The sequence below is a fragment of the Triturus cristatus genome, chromosome 5_1, assembly GCF_964204655.1.
Source record: "Triturus cristatus chromosome 5_1, aTriCri1.1, whole genome shotgun sequence".
Classification (NCBI taxonomy): domain Eukaryota; kingdom Metazoa; phylum Chordata; class Amphibia; order Caudata; family Salamandridae; genus Triturus; species Triturus cristatus.
This window is the reverse complement of record NC_140587.1, coordinates 917,216,496-917,241,292: the sequence shown is the minus strand read 5'-3', so window position 1 is coordinate 917,241,292 and position 24,797 is coordinate 917,216,496. Positions and strand designations below refer to the sequence as shown.

The window sequence follows — 24,797 nt, the reverse complement described above, 5'->3', positions numbered from 1 at the left end:
GCGCATCCCTGCCCTTCCCGATCACGCAGCACAGCAAGGTGACTTGCTCTGCTGCCTGATATTCCAATAAATATGCCCCCTGGTTCTAAGTGTAGTCTTTGTTAAATTAATGCATGTGCTTACGACATTTTGTAATAGCTTTGTTCCACGACGCTTTGTTTAAGCTTTATTGCAACCCGTACCAACCCAAGGACGCTGATACAGTCTATCACAGAATGTATATTACATATTTTTATTGCCACTTGTTCCCCAAATGCTTCAAATATAACACAGTGCACAGGAGTGAAGAAATTACATTTTGGGAAAGTTGTTGCTGGAAATCTAAAGTTCAGACGTTATGCAAAGTACAGTGCATAAGATTTAACAGCACTCTGATTTGCCAATGACGAGTCATTGCGTAGGTATATTAGGGGGAGGGGGCGGAAGTAGAGGGCATAGTGCAAATCTTCGTGGGTGTGTGGAGAAGGGATGTTGAGGGTTGGCATTTTATCGGCGGAAGCACCGAGTACTCGTTTTGTGTGGTTACAAAATAAAGTCATGACTCGGTTTTAGAAGTGGTGTGCTTTCAGTTTGCTTTTGATCTTCTTGATGGCTGCGATTCGTTGTTCCCGTTTGGCCTCTTTGCTTCGCCCAGGGAAGCTCGCCGTTGGGCCTCCTGGAGCTTTGTTTATATTACCAACCAGTGCTCAGAGCTTGGAATGCGGTCCTGCTGGTATAAAGCACAACGCAGGAAACTTCGCTGCCCCAGAACAGGTCGTTTTTCTGGTCAATGCATTACCAACACAACCACATACTCTGCACGACGTTTTCAAATATTTGAAATCAGCTATGTACTTAGACAAACTGTCCAAAACAGGCACCTGGTGGTGGTGGCATTCTTTAGAGAAAATCACAATTCACATTCAGTCATCTGTTGCACGGTTCCTCCTTGGCTTTTTCCATTGAAATTCCTCGTCTGTGTACTTTGTGTTTTTCAGTGCTGCAAGAAGAAGGCAGATATGTCAACACTTTAATTCGGACACAAAATCAGTTTCAACTAAACTTATAAGCAGCTCAGCAAAGCCAGAAACTTAGAAATACTGTACATCATTTATTCCAGGATTAAACAACAGTAAAAAATGATAAATGAAAGGGAAAAAATATACATGGTCACCATGTTATTGCCTTTTTGATGTCCGGGCTGCTTGCTGTTTCTGCGAAAGCTAGTCCACGATTGGCATTACCTGGCTCGTAACAACAACGTCTCGCGAGAGCTGAACCTCATTTTTACAGATTATGGGTAAAATGGGTAAGATGTGCTAAAAAAATTTAAGTTGCACAAACAGCTAAAATTGGAGTTTGCAACCGCAAAAACGTTTTAACAAATGTACTAAACCCATGTTAGGAGTCAATAAATTATCCAGACTCCAAAGTGGGTTTAGAAATGCATAAACAATCACTATTTGGAAGGTCTTTTGAGTCATGCCCCGGCACACATTCATAGTCATTATAACAAGTAAACAACTTGAATATCAGCATGAATACATGAAAAATATGAATTTTTTTGTAATGCTTTTCTTGTTGAGACTCCAGCCAACACGTGTTTCGTCGCTCGGGACAAGACACCCGCGACTTCCTCAATTTTGCACAATAGACGATATTAGACTTTGTGACCGCTTGATTTCTGTAAATGGTGACGGCTTGACTTTTGCAATTTGGAACTATATCTTTCTATTTTTTTTTTTTGAAAACTTTCTTTATTGGCATTTATAGATAGTATAACACACGGGCACAGGCGATATCGGCATTATCACATAGGTTTACATTTCAAGTGCACCCGTGCACAGTCCATACAATCGTGCAGCCTTCTGGCCCTTCAAGCCATTGGAACTATATCTTTCTAATGGTAGACATCTTTGATGATTATAACAATGAACACCATTGGTGGTATTGTAACTGTTCCTTGTCTCACAATCCTTATATTTTAAGTATATACACCTAGCTTGATGATAGTAGTCATGAACAGGAGCCTTTGCCTCAGCGTTTCTAAATAGGACCTTATTATATTTCTGCAGATACATGTGAAAATTAGGACTCTTCATGAGACATCTTGCTTTGCCCAGCCACAATTAGGCTGGGACAGAATTATAACCAGTCGGAAGGTATGTTTATACCCTGTGGATGATATTTAGAATGGGCGTTAATCTGATTAGAAGGGACTTCCTATAGTAATTTTATTTTGGATTTTATTAACTTTAGGCGCACAGACTTTTGCACTTCTTGGAAGGTAGGCCTGGGTTCTCCCAGTATATGTTTTTGTAGACAATCTGCACTGGTTATGTCACTTATGTGAAGATTATTAGCTGCATGCTTTCCATTTGGCACTCCACACAATCTTATTGACCCCTTCGCGTTATCCGTAGGGTGCTTATCTCATTGGTTGGTTGTATTCATCAGACGTGATCAATGGATATATCAAGATGAATGTTATGTAATGCTAAGTTGTCACTGTCCCTTGTGGGGTATTTCTGACACTGATGAAGGACTCATGGTGTGTTTTGAGGAAATTAGTTGGGATCACAAATAATTTACATGAGATGTACTATATCATTGAAGCACCGAATGTGGTGGGCTTACATTATGTTTTTGATATGTTTTCCAGCCCTGAGGAAGTCGCGGGTGTCTTGTCCCGAGCGACGAAACACGTGTTGGCTGGAGTCTCAACAAGAAAAGCATTACAATATTTTTCATATTTTTCATGTATTCATGCTGATATTCAAGTTGTTTACTTGAATGTGTGCCGGGGCATGACTCAAAGTTGTTTATAGATCTGCTGATCTTATTTGTGAGGCGTTGGATGATTGCCTCTTCCCTGAGCACCTAGACTGCTAATTGTACTACTAAATATTTACCGCACATAGTGAGCGCCATTCCCATCCAGGATATAATCATCCCAACGTGTTCGTACTATTTGGAAGGTGCATGTTGAAGGTGTCCCTCAAACATAGTGATTCCTGAACATATGTATCAATGCAGCAGATCGTGAACCACTGAAATGTCACCAGGCCCCCAAGCTGAGGTAATAACTAAAAGGGAAGGGACCTGTTTTAGGACCAGATGTACGAAGCTTTTTACAGCCCGTTGAAATGAAATTTTTTTTTTTAAGAGTACAAAGCATATTTGCGATTTAGAAGCTAGTTCCGAATCGCAGATCGATTTTGTGAGTTGCTATTAGGAAACAGCGTGCAAAAGGTGTCCCTTCCTAATAACGAGTTTCAGGGGCATGTGTTAATGTTTTGGGATCGGAATGCGGTCAGAAAACATTCATACTTTACCGACTACATGAAGGAGGTGGTAACCCATTCGCAAATGGGAAGGGATCACCAAGGGACCCCTTTCCCTTTGTGAATGTGGGCGCCAACATTTTTTTAGAGCCCAGCAGTGGTCCCAGGGAACATTGCTCACTCTTAAAAAATGAAAAGGAAACTTCTTCTTTTTTAAATGCATCGCATTTTCCTTTCCTTTAAGGAGAAAGGGCTGCATTTTTTTAAAAACTGCTTTATTTAAAAAGTAAATACTTGAAATCAGAGTCAATCAAAGATCACTGAACACCAAATGTCACTCTAATACTTGTCACGTCAATATTGCATTTCATTTTAACAGCCCTGTAAATACTTGTAAATACACTTGAGAGCTTCAATTTATATAAAATAATACTTTTGCAAGCATCTACCAGCCAGTGTTGTGCAATTCTGTGTTCCAACATCATTGAACATACGTTATTATTTTTTAATTGAAACAATTGCTGTATTTCTGTTATGTATTAAGCAAACAATCTTTGATTGACTCTGATTTCAAGTATTTGCCTTCTCCCTAACGGAACTATTGTAGTTTCTCTTATACATACCCAGGTTCTGAGGGACACAGGGTTACCCCATTGTGGTTATACTTTATTTAAAAAGTAGTCACAGACATGGAGGCCACCATCCCTGTGAGTGCCGGTCATTCCCAATGGGTCTCAAAAATGCAACCTGCCTCATGAATATTATTGAAGCAGGTCCCTTGTGACCCATTCCAAATTACAAACAGTGTAAAGCACACTGTTGTACATAGCTGTTTGTGATTTCCTAATAGCAAATAACAAAAATTTGCTATTAGTAAATTGCAAATGGGAGTCTATGCACATTTGGGCTTTAGATCCTTTCTCTAAAGGGGGAATAGGCTGTGGTCCAGGGGACCACTGCCAACTCCGAAAGAAAGAAAACTTTTTTAAAGCATCCTTATTTCTTTATTTAAAAACAATTACAGACAAGGTGGTCTGCTGACCCTTGGTGGTCACCACCCCTGTGATAGCCACAAATCTAAATGAGCAATCTGAAAACCATTACCAGGGCCACTGGAATTATGTAATTCTGTGGCTGTGGTGTATTCTGCAAAATGATGGATTTGCTGCATTTGCCATATAATCCCTCATCTGCTGCATAATGTATTTCTAATTCAAATGGGTAAAAAGTTACTAAAATTGTAGTAAACTATTTTGCTGCACAGTGGAAGGCCTTATGCAAATTTAACTGGTCATTTTTTTTAATATCTTATGGCTGTATTCGAATGTTAAGCTAGTACTAATGAGGTGAAACCTTTGCCCAGACAGTGTTAGCCTGTGAAAAATGCCAAAATTATGGATCAATACTATCACAAAATATGCCTCACTAGGCAGCATAATTTGCCTTTTCTTGACGCATAATTTAGTCAAACCTCCCTCATAATTTGGCCCTAGCCTGACGCATAATTTCAGTAGCCATGCCTATTACTCATGATTATTAATGAGAGTGGTCAGAGTGCATCCCACTCTAAATCAACATTTAGGAAAATGACCTATTGCTATATAGGTGTGTTGCAACTTTACACACAATTGTGACCAGTCTCTTAGTACATCTGTCCTAGCTTCTTAGTTCATTCTCCTGACAAATCAATTATGGCTAACTACTAACTGCACAAGTGAGCCATACCACTCAGACCTTCATCTCTTGTCACAGCAAACTCTTAAGGTAAAACCTTAAAACAGTGATAGATATCATTACCACCAGGTTGATCCATTAGAATTTTTTTTATGAGATCTTCAGAGAAGAATATACAAATTAAAAACACACCTTATTCAAAAACACAGCCACAAATGATTCTTGCTTATGAAAAATATAAATCAAGTCTTTGCTTCATTAATTTCTCTAACAATGTTCGTCAATATAATCAGTTCCAGATAACTCATGGCTTTGAACACACATAAAATAAATGGCCATGTCCTATACCATTTGACTACAGAATTAATGTAATCGTTTGTTGAATGGCCAACTGGCTCACACTCTCTCTCCACTTCACTTCAAATAAGCAACAAGCCTATCCTGAAATTAGGAAACTTGTTATAAACACTCCACAATTTAACCCACTATACACTCGCTGGTGGTGCTCTGTTTAATTTCTAATAATGTGCTTTTGACAACCTAGCAGCCAAAAGCATGTGTGCCAAGAGTTGGCCCATCTATGTCAGGATTGGGTAGGGTCCTCCATCTTCGGGGTAAACCATTAAGGGGATAAAAGGATCAAGTGATAAGAGAAGGGCCGTTAATTAGTTATAGGAACATTTTCCAGAAAGTGTGGATGTGAGGGCATTGTCACCACATAGGGGCCCTTGTCCCTTCAGCTTGGCTTGGCAGCTCCATCATTGTTTTGGGGTTCTAAACATAGAACCCAGTCTGGCTGGGGTGAGGTACAATCTTAGCAAGATTTTATGTGAGTTTACTCTGTGGTGGGACTATAGTGAAGATTTTGCAGCTCTTCGCCAAATGAGCACCCATGTATCTTCAGGTATCTCTGTGTTGAATTCTGCTTCCCATTTGGTCATATATATGGGTTTGTGGTTCGTGAATTGTCCTTGAAGAATCCTGTGTAATTTAGAAATCACTTACTTCACTTGCTAATGTGTAAATGGTGTTTCCCTGTTCGTTTTCTCACCCACTTCCTTCTCTGCATGCTTCACTTTCCACCCAAGGTAGAAGTTGGATTAATCAATAATTTAGGTTTCTGGTTTTCAGGTGAAACTGATTATAACTGATAAAACAGTAAGGAAAAAGATATTTGTTTTTCCATAGAAACTAGAAAAAACTGACTTTAGCTTCCCTTCTATTGACTGGGTGCACGCTGGGCCTGTATAAATGCAGTCCCTACTACTAAGCACTATTTTATGATGGATGCTCCCACTATGACCCACTTGGGCCATGCTAAGCCATTTATTATGCCTTTGTGGTAATTTGCAAAGTCCCCCGACCCCAGGACCCACTCCCACTCCTGTTCTTGGAGTATGGCTTACATCATATGGCTTCAGCCCACTGTTCAACTCATGTTGCTGGAAATGGTCAGCAGGTTTGCATCTGAACTCTCAACAGTGTCTCAGTCCAGAGTAGTCAGCAGTGGTTTATGGGGTGTGGGGGCCTTGCCCCCTGCCCCCAAGCGCCATATTAATAACAATTTTAACAACCGGATTGTTTATCAGCTTCAGCACTGTGCGACATGGCCCAGGCAAAGTTTGCCATTTTGCAGGAATACAGTCAGGTGAGGGTGGGCCGAGTCAGATGTGGGTGAGGTGGAGCTTGCTTGAATTGTTGAGTGTAACACTCCAGCTGGGCCTCCTTGGGGTAAAGTGTGCATGTCAGGTTGGACGGGTGCCTTGCTTTGACCAGCCCGAAAGGGTCATTTGAACCCTCACCTATGTGCAATGCTAGGAGCCGGGGGGATTCCATCCAAAGCCTGCAAGTCTCCAACAGAGTATTGGCAGCCCCTGACCCAGCCAATTGTCGCGCTGCTGTCATGCTGTTTACAGCAAGTGCGCAGCATCTAGATTGGCTCAGGAGTAGCGGGTAAGCCTAGAAGGCTGAGCTAGTGAACTCCCATGCACGCCTGGAGGCAATCATGAGTGCTCTCTCCTCCCACGGACTGGTCGACATTGAGTATTAGTGTTTTTATATATTAAAAACATTTGACTTCGTCCTGTGGAGAGTTACTTGATAAATCAGTAGGTGAATGGCTGTCTGTTTGTCGATCACTTTGTTTGCAACTGCAAGAATGACCCCCAGCCATTATTACCTGACATCCGGTCAAAATGATTTAGAGGCCGGGCCTGGACTTACTGCACTACTGTGCTGTGTGCCACAGAGATGCTCTTGGGTTTTTTATAACACAAAGACAGGTTGATAAAGTGGGATCGATTTAAGTTACCAATAGGAGTGTTTAACATTTACTTTAACATGAGAATAGCTCATACTTTGTGTATAGGGAGGGATGAAGCTTTACTTTCATTGTAAGCTGTCTAATCTCTGACACAGAGAGGGGCCACGCTTCACTTTACAATAAGAATGGATGCAGTTCAACTTTACCATGAGACGCGTCAAGCTTTGTTTATAAGTGAAGAGGGGCAGCCGTTACTAAGAAGTGGCGGGCAAGCCCTGCAGGAACATTAGGAGAGGCGATGCCATCAGCAGCGGCCGGCACAGGTAATCACTGAGGAGCAGTGGGCGGGGCAGGACGCGGCAGGGGGGGGGAGTCAACAAACGACGGAATAGGTGTTGTTTATTTTTTTTATTTAATTATACCTATTCTGCCGTTTAGCGACAGAGTGACACTGACTTGCAAAAATTGTGCATGGCCCATATCACTATATATATTGCATGTCCTTGGTAGAAAATCTTCATTCAGCAAATCAAGTCAAGTCAAATAAACTTTATTTCGGAGAATATCTCCATAAAAGATGCATAGAATTATACTATTATAAAAATATTTAAAAACAAGCATAAAATTAGTTAAAAAGTGGTTTAAAATATTTAAAACATTTAGAAGACCAGGACATCTATATGGCCGCTTGTTACAACAGTCATATACAGTTTAAACCAGTAGAAATTGAATCAGGTGAGCGTTTTCAGGTACCGTCTCCTTGTATGCCAGAAAGCCCCCAGAAATGTGGCCACAGCAAACACAATATGGGCAGCCATTTCACTCTTGAGGATTCTAAAGGCTTCATGACACCTAGTAAAACCCAAGTTCCTGCAAATGGGGATGATCCATTTTCTCCGTGCCTCACTATTGCCCGGACAAAAGAATATTATATGCAGTTCAGTTTCATCACTTACTCTGCATGCCGGGCAAGTGCTAGGTGCGGACTCAATCCAGTGACTAGTGAGTGCACGGATTGGCAGGGACCCATGCCTCCATTGCAGATACAGCTTCCTTATTAGTACTGGGTGTATATTGTCCAGGGCTGGTTCCAGGCTATAAGCATTTTTAATACAAATAAATTGCTCCGTGAGGGTCCCAGGGGTTGTGCAGGGGTGGAATGTGGGAGCCTTGGAGTCATAGTACATTTTAGTGAGGGCCTTTTTTGGAAGCCTGGGGCAAGCATCTAGAGGATCATTCCATAGGGTATCAAGGCCTAGACCCACCAGACTACTCCTTACAAATTTGAGCCAACCAATGTTCCCCGAATTCGGAAGGCTAAGGACTTCCTGCAAGCCCTGCCTATAATGGATCAATTCGGGCACCGCCCACAATCTGTGCCAGTAGATCAGAGGGCGGAGCGCCAGATCTTCTTCCAGGGGTCTAATACCTAAGTCAAGTCTTAGTGGCACTAAAGGTGTGCTTGGAGGGAGGGCTACTAAGCACCTGAGAAACCTGTTCTCCTCCTTTGCCAAGCAAGACGAGACTTTGTGGCCCCATAATTCACTGCCATAAATAACGGCTCCTCTGGCTTGCGCCCTATAAATGTGGAGCGGAGGGCCTATAGGTTTAAGAGTTGACCTATTCTTCCCCAACAGCCTTAATATCCCACCCACATGTTGTACTAGTTTTAGCTTTGCTTTCTCCTGATGCGGACCCCACCCCATTTTCTCATTGAGGGTTACACCAAGATATTCAAAGGTGTTAACCCGTTCTAGCGTATTGTTCCCTATACGGGGAATGCAGTGGAACCTAGGTGGGGGATTGAAGGCCATAAATTTGGTCTTCGTAGTATTAATCTCCAGTCCGTGCTCTCTACAGAAGTCCACAAAGCCATCCAGAACACGCTGGATTCCCATCGGCGACTTGGAGAGGAGGAGGGTATCATCCGCAAACATAATTGCCGGAACCCTCCTTCCTGCCAGCTTTGGGACGTCAGAATTAGGGACCCCGTTGAGGTGGTCAATGACCCCATTGACAAAGAGGCAGAACAGGGTCGGTGCAAGTACGCACCCCTGTCTTACCCCTCTGCCAACGGGAAACTTGTTGGATAGGGCGCCCCGCTTACCACACCTCACTTGAGCATAGGTGTTGGTGTGAAGTCGAATAATCATCGACAATAGATCACTTGGTACCCCCACTCTAGCCAGCACTTCCCACAGCTTACCACGTGGAACCAGGTCAAAGGCCGCCCTCAGGTCCACAAATACAGTATAGAGGCTGCCACCCTCCAATTGTATTGTTTTCCAATATATGAGGGACAGCCTGAAGACCTGGTCTATGGTAGAGACCTTTTGTCGAAACCCAGCCTGGAGGGGGCTCAAGATTTCCCTATCTTCAATCCAGTCCGAAAGCCGATCCAACAGAAGCCTCGCGAAAAGCTTCTGGGGGACGTCTTTCAGACTGATCGGTCTGTAATTGGCTGGAAGCAGAGGTGAACCCCTTTTAAATATAGGGACAATCTCTGCCCCCAGCCAAGTAGAGGGAACCGCCATACCGTGGACAATAGCATTAAAAAGTACGAGGAAGTAGGGGGCCCCGATTCTAACCTCATGTTTTAAGAGGTCGCCTGGGAGCTTGTCAAGTCCTGGCGCTTTTCTCGAGGAAAGGCGAGCAATCGCCATTTCCAAATCCTCCAAGTTAAAATCTTCCATCATGGAGGAATTACCAGTGGTTAGGGACACTATCTCTCCAGCCTCGGTTCCCAGGTGATCCAGCCCAGCTACACTATAGAGGGATGAAAAATGTTCCTCCCACGCTTCAGGCGCAATATTTGCCTCTATAGCCAGAGCAGGCTCAGCAGAGCCATGTTTCACTATTTGCCAGAACTTCCTGGGATCTCTGACTTTGAGAGCAGATGTCATTTCTGACCAGTTCTCCCAGTCCCAATCTATTTTGGCATTTTCAAGGAGGAGCTTATAAGCGGCCCGCTTTTCCCTAATAACCAGATGGGCCTCCCTGTTTTTGAGTGTCTGGAGAAGGTCTACCTTGGCTTTCCTGCAGCTGGCATTGAACCAGGAGGCTCTTTCTCTCCTCGCTTTCCTCTCCCGAACCACCGGGTTCAATACCTCAGCAAGGTTATTACACAGGGTCAGATGGATATCCCCCAGAGAACGGCATCCATCAGGCGAAGGCAATTGTGGGAGAAGCCTTCCCACCTTTTCGAGGGCTGGGGCCACTAACTCATAAATCGCCCGGATACGATTTGGTTTTTCCAAGAGTTTTTCCCACCTTATTCTTCGCCTATTACTGGATATAATTAAACTTGTCACCAATGCTCTGTTTTCTACCACAACAGCGTTGAGGAATCCGTTGGCTGCTAAGGAGAGGGACAGGCCATTATGATCACTATCCGGCCTGGGGACTATTTTAAATTCTTTGACTAGTTTCCAATCCTGTAATCTAGTTAGTATATAATATATCCGGGACTCATGGCCTAGTCTATTAAAAGTTGGTCGCGGTGGTATGTCCCCTTTAAACCTGCCGTTGCAAGCTCTAAGTGAGTTTGCAAGGGTCATAGTTGTTATTTGGGATACAAGTGGTGAGCATGCCCTGACCGGGGGACCCGCAATAGTTGGAATATCCCAGAGGTCATCCTCCTCACTACTGACCCCGTCTAGATAAGCCGGGAGTGGTTCGTACTGAGTGTTAAAGTCGCCTCCGACAAAGAGTGTTACTGAGCTAGAGACAGAGTCGAGAAATGTAGCCAGGTCCTCCATTGTCCCTGAAATGCCCGCTACTCCAACCGGTCTGGAATATACATTTACCAGTGTTAGACCCATCCCAGTGGGCCAACACAAGGCCACACACAAAATATCCAGAGAGTTGGTTTCTACAATCTCGGCCTTGCAGCCAAGATGGGAACCAACCCATATTGACAGACCACCGGACGGGCGTCCCTTCCCTCCCCATGTGGCTAAAACATTAAAAGTTGCAAACCCAGCATAGCAGTGACTCTCTCTGGCCCATGTCTCCTGGAACATACATATATCGTATTTTTTAATGAAGTCCGCCCATTCACTACAGTCTAATTTATTGGGTAACCCCGCTATGTTCCAAGATAGGATTTCTAATGACCTCAGATCCTTATCTGTATTTGTAGCAATCTCGGCAGGAATACTTTGATCGGACCCCGGGAGGGCCCGATCCCCAGTGACAGAGCGTTCACTGCCTAGGATAGCCCGTGGCGAAGAGACCTTTCTTGGTGAGCACCCACCCACCCCAGTATTCCTCTCCCCCCCAAATGTTGGACAGACAATGTGCTCCCCTTTGGAATTATACCGTCAATCCACAGCATCAAGACAGTCAAATCTGTTAGAGTGAGTAAATGGGACCCCATTCAGACCCAAGGCTGGCTGGTTCCATCTATTCATACCCCGGGGTTCCCCTTGGGGATAGACTCTTCTCCCCTGGTACAACTTTCTCGGGCCCACCCATGACCAACCCTCGTCGCCTCCCTCCGCAAACCGCTCTAATTTGTCGGGGTAGAAGGCCGATAAGGGAAGTGTCTGTATGGTGGTATGTGGTGAGCCCCCAACCCAATTACAGATGTAGGCAACTGTTCTTGGGTCTCTGAAGTTAACCAGGACGCAGTCCCCTGTGCCCCTTTTGATTGACTCTCCTACCCACGGAACCCGCCTTGCCAAAATAACCTCATTATGCATGCCCGGGGGTAGGGGCCTAAATTTGTTGAGCCAATCTATGGTCTTATTTTTAATAGAAGTGGGAGTCTCATTGGAGCCCTCAGCAAGCTCAGGGACACCACTAAGCACTACCACATAAGGAGCGGCACCTGGAGGTAGATGGGCTGGTCTCCTGGCGGAATTGGAATCAGGAATCTTCATTGAAGGTTGCATGGCTTGCTCCCTAGGATATAGATTGGGTCCCTTTGGCAGATTTACCGGGAGATTAGGTCCCTGTATCTGGGTAACAGGGGTAGCTATTACAGGGATTTTGTTGGTAATGTCCCCCCTGGGAGGTATAGATGGGGGGGGGTGGTGGGGAAGGGTTTGGAATACCCCGTGGTGTGTCATTACTTGGGACTAGATTGTTGGTACCAGATGTAGTAGGTAGAGTAGTGGCTGAATAGAATGGATTCGTTGGGTGGGTGGATGATGTTACGGGAGCTACATCTCCCCTTGCTGCGCACTTTAAACAGATACCACTGCTGTTTTGCGGTACCTTCAGTGTCCCTACACCCTTTACCAGATCTTTCATTAAATCCTCCATTCTAGTCAACCTGCCCTCTACTTTCCCTAGCCCCTGGGTAGATTCCATAAGGGTTTGCTGAGTAACGTTTATACCCTCCTCAATACCACTTAGTCTAGCCTCTAGCCGTGTTAATCTAGCTTCGAGGAAGTCTATCAGGCATTCTATAGTGGAGCTCAAGTCTCTATCCCCCAATTGCACTTCCCCGTCAGCGTTGGAAATTGCAGAGAGACTGCTTGACAATGGGGGAGTAGCTTCTACCCTTGGGTTGGTGTTAAATACCTGGGGGTTCCTCCCTTGTCCCTTGCTCATATTCCGTGAGGATTTGGGGTTATCATGTTTTGGAATTTTAGATTTTTTCCCCCCCAGACCCTCAGTGCACTGTTTCCTTTTCTTGATTGCACCTTCGCGTTGGCCTACCTCTAGGGTCTTATTCCTAAATACAGGGCCCTGTGGGGGTTGGGTGGAGGGGACAAGGAGGGGGCTTTGGGAATCACCTTGTGTGTCAGGGATAACAATGTTAGTTGAGGGTTGAACATCACCAACTATCCCTAATAATGGAGGTGTTAAACTCAAATCCCTGGCATTCACCGGAAGACCCTGCTGAATAGGCGATAAAGCCCTAGCAATAGCCCCCAGAGAGGAGCGTTTCGATGCAGCTAAGCCCTGTGAAAGTCTCCTCTCTAGCGTGGTGATTTCTTTGTCCAGTACAGAGTTGGCCCTTATGATGAAGTTGTCCATAGTCCCCAAAGTAGAAAGTGTTTGGGCTCCAGACCTTGCAGCAGTGCTCCTAGTTTCCCTTGCAGCCATGGCCACCTATTCGTGTCAGAGATGATGTGCACAACTCAGACCTATCCCCTGGCAATTCCTTTGCCTGGTGTGTGTTCAAAAAGGGGGGGCCCAGTCCGATCTCTAACTGGCTACAACAGGCCCAGTCTTGGCCCGGTCTTCATGCACGTCCCACGTTGCGGGAAGAGAAGACTGAAGTTATACCTCTCAGGCAGGGGGCGTGGCCACAAAGGGGTGGAGCGGGAAGAGGACCCAGGTGCGGCCGATGACAATGTTACTTGGCCCCCTGGTCCTCGTAGTCCCGCAGAACACCCAGGCAAGCCTCAGATCAGCTGAGGAGTTGTAAAAGTCCGGGGGGCTTTCTCCTAGCGGGTCCCTTGCGTGTAGCAGCAGCGTCCAAGAAACCACAAAGACTAGAGCCTCAAGCGGCACCCCAATCCTTCCCGTGGCTCCCTTCCCACCACCGGTACTCCCTGCACGTGCAGCCCGCTTCACTTCCTATCGCCGTCCAGCCCCACTCAGCGCCGTCCACACAACTCTGCTTGCCTGAACATAGATAGGACTGCAAATCGCCAGGTGCAGCTGCTCCGATGGACGAAAACCACTGAGTCTCAAGTGAACCAGTGACCTCTCCAACACCGTTCCGCAAAACCGCCCGCAAACCACACCACGGCTGCAGGCGCGAAACCGAGGGTGGAAAGAGCCGCTCCGCTCCACTCCGGTCAAACTTGCACTTCAGAGCGCTGGGAAGCCGTACAATCAGAAAAACGCCGGCCGCCGGCCGCCGGCCGCCATCAACCTGTGCCTCAGCGGTGCAGCCCGGGAAAGAGGAGGGGAGTCTGTGAGCGTGTGGGCGTAGCCGAAAAGAGCAAATCTTTGACAAGAGAAGATCAACAGAAAGTTGTATTAAATGCCAATGGTGATCGGGGCATACACACAATATGGGAGCTATCCTTATAACCAACTAATATATTCAATAAGTTTATCCAGTTCGGTGCATGAGACAAAGCGGTCAATTACCACTCACCCCCCACAGAAGGTAGCAGAATTGCTATTCCCTTACAAACTACAAAGAGCCAATGCTCAGCACCGTCGTAACATTGTCAATTCCTAATTCTGTCTCAAAATGCAAAAACATTCAAAAGTATTTGCTAATTCAATCCCATTCAGGCAGATTAGGACAACGGCCAGGCTTTCCAAGGTTTGCAATTTTGGAAAAGCAACTTCTTTATTGTTCTCAATGCTTGTTATCAATTGATTGTGGCTTATTGTACAAAAACATTTGGCCGAGCATTGTCTTTTGGTAGGTGCATTAAATAGGTACCATTAAGCTTGTATCTGCTCCAATCAAATCTTAATGGTGTTCACACACATCTCCATTCATGCCAGTCAGTCAAAACCACTTTATTCGGTTAGTTAAAAACCATAAAAGTACTATACATAAAATACAATACATCGCACTGTAACACATCAAAAAATCCGAATCATCAGTAAATATGGGTGACCTAGATTGAAAAATATAATATCAAACCAAAATTCATTGAATCACATAAAATCCAGACTACCATTAAAACATACATATCTATGATTCACCGCAGTATAAACGATCCAGGGTAAAAATACTAATAAAAAGAGTAATCACACAAACTTAATTGATGCTCATTATGAAATCATAGGGTACCGGTTCTTCCTGAGTCTAACAACTGCGACTAAAAAACTTGCGATGTTAAAAATTTCCCATGGGTCATTCAGCATCTGAAGATAGAGTAAAGCGGGTTTCACGTGTATAAAACCTTTTCCCCTTAAAATTGGAAATAAAAACCTCTTACGAATAACACTATAATAGTCACAGAACCTTAAAAAGTGCATGGTGTCCTGGGATGAGAAATTATCACAGGTACAAGGACCTAAATCACACTCCCTACTCCAGCCTTGCACGTTACCCAGGAAAAAGTGTATTGCATTAAAACGAAACCTGGTTAAAAGCAGGCGATGGAAGGGTTTCGTGAATATTCTTAGGTAAGGTTCTGTTTCGGGGAAGGTTTTCAACAGGAAGTAAGCTTTTACTGAAGGTTTCATCAACTCCGTTTCCTCCCGCTCGACCGACATCAGGTTTAAAAAATTTGATTTTACCCATGCCAAGTCCTCTTTTCTTATTTTATCAGGGAAATCGAATAAATCTTGGCACCCAAGTTTGTTTAGAATATACTTAACATAGTGAAGCCATGGAATATTGTACGCTCGCTCCAGGGTGACACAGTCCCTTATGATCTCATGGTTTAATGTTAATTCTGGGTTAAGCCATGTCTTAAGCCAGCATACCACCGGAGCCAGCCTCAACCAATCTGCTACGTAGCCGACACCTAACTCTTGGTGTATTATAAAGGTTGGAGAGGATTGGGGGATCGACAGGAGAGAACGTAAAAACTTATTTTCACCTATCTGAACCCCCTTATATCCCCAGATAGCAGAACTATATAGAGCAATGGCTAAGCATTTGGACCTATAGATATTGAGCATGGCATCAATTGGTTTCGCCCCCAATCTCTGGGCAAAACCATGCACAGCAGCTGTTGACCATGCCATCGCATTTGTTTTCACTTTCTGTTGTGGTACCCATGAACCCCTCTCGTCAAACAGTACTCCTAAATAGGTAAACAGGGTCACCCTGCTCAGCTCTACGCCATCACAGTAAAAGGATTTCCCCAGGAAATTTATGGTTACCTTGCTCAGAGGGACTTTTCCAGAACTGCAATCATGGGAATTGGACAGGGAAATCCAACGAGCCCACAGATTTCCTTTGTTTCCTGGGAAACGTGCCACGGCATCACAGCACCCCCTTGCCATGCTGTTATTTTTTGGTAACTTTCTACTCCGCCAAACTCTATTCGACCTGGCGAGACCCACAAACAAGCGAACCTTTGATGGGATAACCTTTTTCACCAGACCAGATTTCGCACACGCCACTGTTGAGCGCAGGTGGAGGCTTCGGCAACTTTTTGAACCATTTCAGAAACAAGGAGCCGAGGTTTACCTGCAAAATCCGGCCAGGCTGAAAGTTGTATACAAAGGTGCCATAGCCAGCTTTAGCTCAGAAATTCAAGCGCAAAAGTACCTAGAGGAACTGGCCAGTCATAAATAAGGTTGGCAATATGCTCAAAAAAAGAAGGGGAAAAAAAAGGAGGTGCTTTATTGAGCGTATCGCTGGGGTAATTTGATAATCTTGCTCAGATATGGATTAAGGAATTTGTGGAGAATGTAGGGCTGTAACAATGCTCAGGCACTCGCTTTAGTTGCGGGGATTGGTCTTCTTGTTTTTTGTTACTGTATTTTGTTTTGATTCGTTTTCTTTTTTTGTATTCTCTCTGAACAGTAAGGAACTCTATGCCTGGGGAGCTAACGGCTACCAGAGGCTTTGAGTTTATTTTCACTTTATCTTTTTTATCTTCTGAGGGGGGGGGGGGGGGGAGGCTCAGCGGGCTCGCGGGGCTCTGCGCGTCGGATATCAAATCCCTGGCCCTGCCAGGTAACCTCCAAGGGTGGTGGAGGGTGGGGGGGTATGGGACGGGTCAGACAGGGTGCTTCAAATTCCAAAAACGGTGTAGACAAACTAGGTATGACGGTAATAGCCGGCTTCGATATGCATCAGGTTCTGGTTATGTGTATGGTCTAATTAAGGGAAAGAAATGGGGCTGCTAAGAGTATTGTCAATGAATATTTGTGTGGCTTAAATGACATCAAAAAAAGACAAACGGTTGCAGCAGGACTACAGGCTTGGGGCACAAATATTGTTTGTTTGCAGGAAACGCATATTGAGGGTTCACAAACACACATTTTAAAAACACTAGGGTATAGGTTGATCTGTGCAACAACACAAGGTGCTAGGGTGCGGGGGCTTGCCATTCTTGCTGGGGGAAGCGGGTTTGTCTTTAGTCACTCTAAGGTAGACAAATTTGGTCGTTGGGCAATTACAGAATGCCAGTATGGGAAAGGGCAAAAATTGACTTTGTGTGCCATCTATGGTAGTAACAGCGATGATCCGTCAGTTTTGGATGAGATCTCAAATGAACTTATGCATTGGCCATTACCCTTAATGATCTGCGGGGATCTCAATATTATTCTTCCCATTGATTGGTCTTTAAAAGATAGTTGGCATTATGTTGGCCGTAAACCCAAAGTATTTAAAGCACTGAAACAAATGTGCAGCATACACGGCCTAGTGGATGGCTGGCAGACCCTAAAACCTGACGATCCTGGTTTTACATTCTTTTCTAGCCCACATCTTACTCACGTAAGATTGGATTATATATTGATGTCTAACTCAATAAAAACAAAATGCAAATTGAAGAAACTCCCTCAAATCCTATCAGACCATAATCCACTAATCTGCTCCGTAGAAATAGATAATGGCAAAGGCACACCCAATTCTGGACTTTTGAGAAAACCCTGCTCTTAGATGACAATTATTGCAGTCACAGGAGAGAGTGGATTTCCAATTTTTTAACAGTTAATGAGGGGAGCACTTCAATTGAAACAGTGTGGGATGCTCTAAAAGCTGGGATCCATGGGGAGACCCTGCAATACTCCTTAAATGCTAATAAATGAGCTTTGGAAACTATGCAGGGGATGCAGGAAAACTTAAGGCTGGCAGAGGAAGGGCTAATAAGAGTGACAACGGGAACTATGCCGGGCGGGAAGGAAGAGATAGATAAAATACAGAACCAAGTGGCAATTGCAAAAGCTCTAATTATGAATATCTTTACTGATAAAGTGGTTAAGAAAGCACTCTCATAAAAGGAAATGCTATATGAAGTGAACGAGCAAATCGTACACCAATTGGCAGTATGTATGAGGCAATAGGCCTCCTCAAATCTGATTCGGGAAATCCTTAATTCTCAGGGAAACTGTGTATCTGACCCAGAACTTGTAAGACAGGCTTTTTGGCAGTTTTATCGCGCTTTATACACAGAAACCGGGGGAGGTGACCAGGCAAGCATTGAGGAATATATAGAGAATGCTAGCAACGAGAAGTTCAGGAACGAGGATGCAAATCTCTTAGAGGAAATCCCCACAGTAGACGAACTTATAAACACTATCAAAGAGCTGCCAAAGGGGAAAGCAACAGGGTTGGATTGCATCCCGTCGGAGTTCTATGTTTCCTTTCTAGAACAAATTAAAAATATCTTGTTAAATCTTATCATTCACATCTTTAAAGGGGGTCAGCCACCAGAATCATGGTCCTGGGCCAAAATAGTAATCTTCCCTAAAAAAGGCAAACCCCCGGAGCAGCTAGGCTCATATCGCCCCATTACTCTTATTAATTCGGACTCCAAACTATATTCGAAAGTCCTGGCAAACAGAATTGCGCCCATTATCCACAAGGTGATTGCTCAAAGTCAACATGGCTTAATTCCAGGCAGATCTACTATTAATCACATCCAGTGTGTGATCACCTTGTTTGATGGCATGGATGTCACAGGAGACCCTATGGCGCTGGTTCTGCTTGATGCAGAGAAAGCTTTCGATAGGGTCTCCTGGCACTTTCTATGGGCTGCAATGGCCAGAATGGGCATAAAGGAAGGGTATATACAGGCAATCCAAAAACTGTATCAATCGATCAATCACTGCAATTGTAAAGCGCGCTACATACCCGAGAGGGTCTCAAGGCGCTGGGGGGGGGGGGGCGGGGGGGGTGGTGCTACTGGTCGAAGAGCCAGGTCTTGAGCAGTCTTCTGAAAGCCAGCAGGTCCTGGGTCTGTCGTAGGATGGTGGGGAGATTGTTCCAGGTTTTGGCGGCGAGGTAGGAGAAGGATTTGCCGGCGGCGGTGGTTTTTCGGATGCGAGGGACTGTGGCGAGGGCGAGGTTGGCTGAGCGGAGGCTTCGGGTAGGGGTGTGGAAGCTGAGTCGGTTGTTGAGGTAGGGGGATCCGGTGTTGTGCAGTGCTTTGTGTGCGTGGATCAGGAGCTTGAAGGTGATCCTTTTGTTGACGGGGAGCCAGTGCAGGCCTCTCCGGCGGAGTGTGATGTGGCCGGGGACGTCGAGGATGAGTCGGGCCGAGGCGTTCTGGATGCATTGGAGTCGTCTCAGGAGCTTGTTTGTAGTTCCTGAGTAGAGGGCGTTCCTGTAGTCGAGTCTGTTGGTGATGAGGGCCTGGGTAATGGTTTTTCTCGTGTCGAGGGGGATCCATTTGAAGATCCTGCGGAGCATACAGAGGGTGTTGTAGCAGGACGCGGAGACGGCGTTGACTTGCCTGGTCATGGAGAGAGTGGAGTCGAGGATGACCCCCAGGTTGCGTGTGTGGTCCGTGGGTTCTGGGCTGTGCCTAGTGACGAGGGCCACCAAGAGTCGTCCCAGGCTGATGGGGTGGGTCCGAGAATGAGGACCTCTGTCTTTATCTGAGTTCAGCTTCAGTCTGCTGTCCTTCATCCAGACGGCTACGGCCTTCATTCCTCTGTGGAGGTTAGCTTTGGCGGTGTGAGGATCTTCGGTGAGGGATATGATCAGCTGGGTGTCGTCGGCGTAGGAGATGATGTTGAGGTTGTGTTGTCGTGCGACGTGGGCGAGGGGGGCCATGTAGATATTGAACAGCGTCGGGCTGAGTGAGGATCCCTGTGGGACGCCGCAGATGATCTCGGTGGTTTTGGAGCGGAAGGGTGGGAGGCGGACGCTCTGGGTTCTGCCAGAGAGGAAGGATGTGGTCCAGGCCAGGGCCTTCTCTTGGATACCGGCGTCATGGAGGCGTGCTGATAGGGTGCGGTGGCAGACCGTGTCAAAGGCTGCTGATAGGTCCAGGAGGATGAGGGCGGCTGTTTCTCCTTTGTCCATCAAGGTCCGGATGCCGTCAGTGGCGGCGATGAGGGCGGTCTCGGTGCTGTGGTTGCTGCGAAAACCGGATTGGAAGGGTCCAGGATGTTGTTAACTTCGAGGTAGCGGGTCAGCTGTTTGTTGATAATCTTCTCGGTCACTTTTGCCGGGAAAGGGAGCATGGAGATGGGCCGGAAGTTCTTGAGGTCCTTGGAGTCCGCCTTGGGCTTCTTCAGAAGGGCGTTGATCTCGGCGTGCTTCCAGCTTTCTGGGAAGGTTGCTGTCTCGAAGGAACAGTTGATTGTTTTCTGGAGGTGGGGCGCGATGGTTCGCTGGCTTTGTTGAAGACGTGGTGAAGGCAGGGGTCCGATGGGGATCCGGAGTGGATGGAGTTCATGGTTTTGATGGTGTCTTCGTCGCTGACGCTGGACCAGACGGTCAGGCGACTGGTGCGAGTGGTAGTCGCAGGGGTGGTGGACTCGGTGGTGGGTGCGGGGGGGTCGGAGTTGAAGCTGTCGTGGATGTCGGTGACCTTGCGGTGGAAGAAGGTGGCCAGGGAGTCGCAAAGGTCTTGAGATGGCGGGATGTCGTTGGTGTTGGAGCTGGGGTTGGAGAGTTCTTTCACAATGCTGAAGAGCTCTTTGGTGTTGTGTGCGTTGTTGTCTAGGCGGTCCTTGAAGGCGGTCTTCTTGGCGGTCCTGATGAGTTGGTGGTGTCTGCGGGTGGCGCTCTTGAGGGCTGTGTGGTTGTCTGGTGTTCGGTCGTGGAGACATTTCTTCTCCAGCTTCCGACAGGTGTGCTTGGAGGTCCGGAGGTCCTCGGTGAACCAGGCGGCTTTCTTGTTGGTGTGGTTGGTTGTAGAGGTCTTGAGAGGGGCGAGGGTGTTGGCACAGTGGTTGATCCACTGTGTGAGGTTGGTCGCGGCAGAGTCAGTGGGGTCGGTGGGTGGTCTCAGGGCGAGGGTGGTAGTCAGATGGTCCTCGGTGACCTTGCCCCAGCAGCGGCGTGGTAGTTGTTGGGTGCGGTGGTGTGTGGTGGTTTTTCTGAAGGTGAAGTGGACGCATCTGTGGTCGGTCCAGTGTGGTTCGGTGGTGTGGTTGAAGGAGACGTGGGGGCTTGCGGAGAAGATGGGGTCGAGCGTGTGTCCAGCGGTGTGAGTAGGTGTCGTTACGAGCTGTTTGAGTCCGAGGTTGGCGAGGTTGTTGATCAGGGCGGTGGAGTTGGCGTCGTTGTTGTTCTCGAGGTGGAAGTTCAGGTTCCCGAGGAGGATGTAGTCCGTGGAAGCAAGGGTGTGGGTGCTGATGAGGTTGGCGATGGTGTCACAGAACTGTGGGCGGGGTCCGGGAGGTCTGTAGATGAGAGTTCCTCTGAGGGTGGTGTTGGGGACGGTGTGGATCTGGAAGTGCATGTGCTCGGCGGTGGTGATGGTGTCATCGGTGTTCGTTGAGATTTTGATGTAGTCTTTGTGGATGATGGCAATTCCTCCTCCCACTCCGTTGGTGCGGTCTCTGCGGGAGATCTTGTAGCCCTGTGGGATGGCTATGGCGATGTCTGGTGCTGAGGTGGCGTTCAGCCTGGTCTCCGTCAGGAAGGCAACGTCGGGGGCGGTGGAGTTTAGGAGGTCCCAGAGTTCGATGGCATGCTTGCGAGCGGAGCGGGTGTTGAGGAGGATGCAGCGGAGGTGGTTGGGTTCTCTGGCTGGTGGTGTGGAGGGTTGGATGCTGGTGAATCTGCAGTTCCGGCAGGTGAAAGGCCCCTGGGTGCGATTTGGGGTGGCCCGGTAGCAGGGGTGGTCTCGTCTGGTGTTGAGTGCGTGGAGGGTGCTTGCGTCGTGGTGCAGTCTGGTGTTGCGGGGGGTGCGGGGTCCAGGGGTTCTGGTGCTGGGTGCGGTCCAGGCGCGGACTGGCGCAGACGGGCTTGCCTTAGGCACGCCCGCTGCGCACGGCCGCTGTGCGGCCGCTTCGCAGCCTCCATATGAGGGCAGAGGGAGGGAGGAGCAGCTGGGAGGTGGAGCGGGGCGGCCAATGGGAGTGAAGGGGGCGGGCCGCAGGGGCTCAGCGGCGGGGGAAAACCCGGGGAAAAAACGTCGGGAAAAGACGGCGGGAGTGGGACAACAGAGCACAGGGGTACAGAAAGCAAAACACAGGGGCACAGAATGAAAAAACAAAGTGGCACAGAAAGCCAAGCGCAGGGGTACAGAATAAAAAAGGGAGCGAGCAGTCAGGCGGCAAAAGCGGCAACGGAGGTTCAACCCATAGGGGGCTGCGTGGCGGATGGGGGGAGCGACCTGCCTGGTGACAGGGTCAAAGGTCACTGCATGTGAATCCCAGGGCTGTAGTCATGGTAAATGGTAGCCTAACTGAAGAATTGATGATATCACGGGGAACACGGCAGGGCTGCCCTTGCTCACCATTGCTCTTCGCAATCTATATAGACCCTTTTATCCGCAGGCTAGAAGAGAACGGTGCGATCAAACCCATAATGTCACAGGACTACGCCACTAAATCGCTGGCGTATGCGGATGACATCGCAATTGTGACATCCGAACCTAATACGGCCATGATTGCTATTGAAAGAGAGGCGAGCCAATTTGGTATGGTGTCCGGTTATGCACTTAATAAAGGCAAAACACAGATTGTGTTATATAGGAAAAGCGAAATGAGGGATGCACGCGTGGTGGAACAAGCTACTTATCTAGGAGTCTGCATAACATCTGATCTGGTTAATCTAAATCTGAAACCTATGACAGCTGCAATGCAGAAAGACCTCCAACGCCTAGACAACTTACATCTCTCTATTATTGGAAGAGTGAATGCGATTAAAATGGTCTTCTTTCCCAAAATTCTATATCTACTCAGGGCAATTTGCCTAGAATTCTCATCTTCCTGGTTTAAATCAATAGAACAGATGTTCTCAAATTTTATCTGGGCATATTCACAACCTCGGCGGGCATTTAAGCTCCTTACTTTACATAAGGATAGAGGAGGATTAGCTCTCCCAAATCTAAAAGCATATTATTGGGCAACAGTGCTATTATATAGCAACGAGCTATTACAGAACACCAGGGGAGTGGAAGAGAGAGAGGACCATACGCCTTCTATATTTCAACTGCGTTTAGGCCGTGAGAGCAGAGGGTATCTTTGGCGACATCTACACGATAGCTACCACAAAAAGTTAAATTTAAAACATTATTCAGCGGATTCAAGGTATGGAAAGCAGTTAGAAAAATGCTTGGTATAGGGAGATTGTCCTTCTAACCCCCTAGAAAATAACCCACTTCTTTCCGAAATTTTTAAGGATAGATACATGCACAAATGGCTGGACGTGGGAATTGTTCAAATAGGCTGTCTCCTCTCCTCGGGCGGGATTCAGTCTTTTGAAGAACTGAAAAATAATTTCGGTCTGGCTTGACGGGACTTTTTCAAGTATCTTCAAATTAGGGACTTCTTGTCACGTAAGGTAGGGGGGGGTTGAAAAAGACAATTTAGTTGAAACACTAACGCATGGCAAAAAAAATACTATTGGGGGGAGTTATTCTCTTATTAATGAACTGTTTCCGGATGATATGGTAAAAACATTGCAGAAATGGCAAGAGAAAGTTGGAATGTCAAATGACGAGTTTAATTACGCTTTTCTAATGTTGAAAACGATACTCTTGTCAACCAAATTGCAAGCACAATTTTTTAAAACCTGTTTTTTTTTATACTATACACCGGATAAAATAGCCAAATGGGGAAGTGGCAAGAGTACGTGTTGTCCTAGATGCAGCCTCTATAGTGCTGACTCTGTGCATATCTTCTCTACTTGTGATGGATTAATATCTATCAAACAAGAGATTGGGAGATTTCTAGCCACAGTTTTGCAAAACCCGATAGTTTTATCTAGCGATGTTATCCTACTTGGAGCAGCAGATCCTAGCAATGCCAGAGTATGGCATGAACTCATCTTCATAGCTTTGGCTGTCTTTAGACCCGGCACGGAAACATTTGTTGGCGCCTCCCCTGGCGCTTAGCACTATGGGAGATGAGGTCTCCCTGATGATGGCGGCAAGGATCAAACAACACGGGCTCCCACGATGCGGGAGCCCTGGGCTGCACTTAAGCACCTCCTGGTGCGGAAACACACGTTGGCGCCTCCCCCGGTGCTTAGCACTATGGGAGATGAGGTCCCCCTGACGCTGGCGGCTGATGGCGGCAAGGATCAAAAAACACGAGCATTGATGCATATCCTTAACATGGGTGGAACTGAACTGCTAGAAAGAGGGATTTGAGCACTGAGAAATTAGGGAGCGGGGAGTTAAGGGAAATAATCAAAAGTTACTTTAAAGAGTACATTCAATGAAAGGGTACAAAGAAGAGTGTTAGAATCAGGAAAGAATGAGGGAAGGAAGGAATATAAAACACAATTCATTTTAAGCACTCAAAGAACACACTCTCCTTGATTATGTATGGAGCAAAAAAGAATAAACACTGATAACTGATTTAATTTTTGTTTTTAAAACATTGGAAAACACTGAAAAAGCCCCACCATAATTCACAAGAAATAGAAACTGAAAACAGGAAAGCCTATCAATAATTTCCTCTTGGGGATAAGTCAAAGGTTTCTATGCATGTTTCTCTATTAAGTAACTCTTTGTCAAAATGTACTGTTCCTAATGTGAGGGTGGGCATCACCATTTCTCCAGTTTTTGAACATGGGATCTCTCATTTTCGATGTAAAGTCATGGTTTGCTACTATGAGAGTCAGTGGGAAAGTT

At 46.4% G+C, this 24,797-nt stretch overlaps 1 protein-coding gene across 1 annotated transcript in view; it reads right to left on the bottom strand.

The window, feature by feature from the left end:
• Positions 1–218: 218 nt before the first annotated feature.
• LOC146831600 (heat shock factor-binding protein 1-like protein 1) overlaps positions 219–24,797 on the bottom strand; it is a 74,664-nt gene continuing 50,085 nt past the window's right edge. Inside the window, exon 4 of the mRNA XM_085605945.1 lies at positions 219–979. Within this exon, the coding sequence (XP_085462071.1) occupies positions 974–979 (6 nt within the window). The 3' untranslated portion in view covers positions 219–973. The remainder of the gene's footprint in view (positions 980–24,797) is intronic.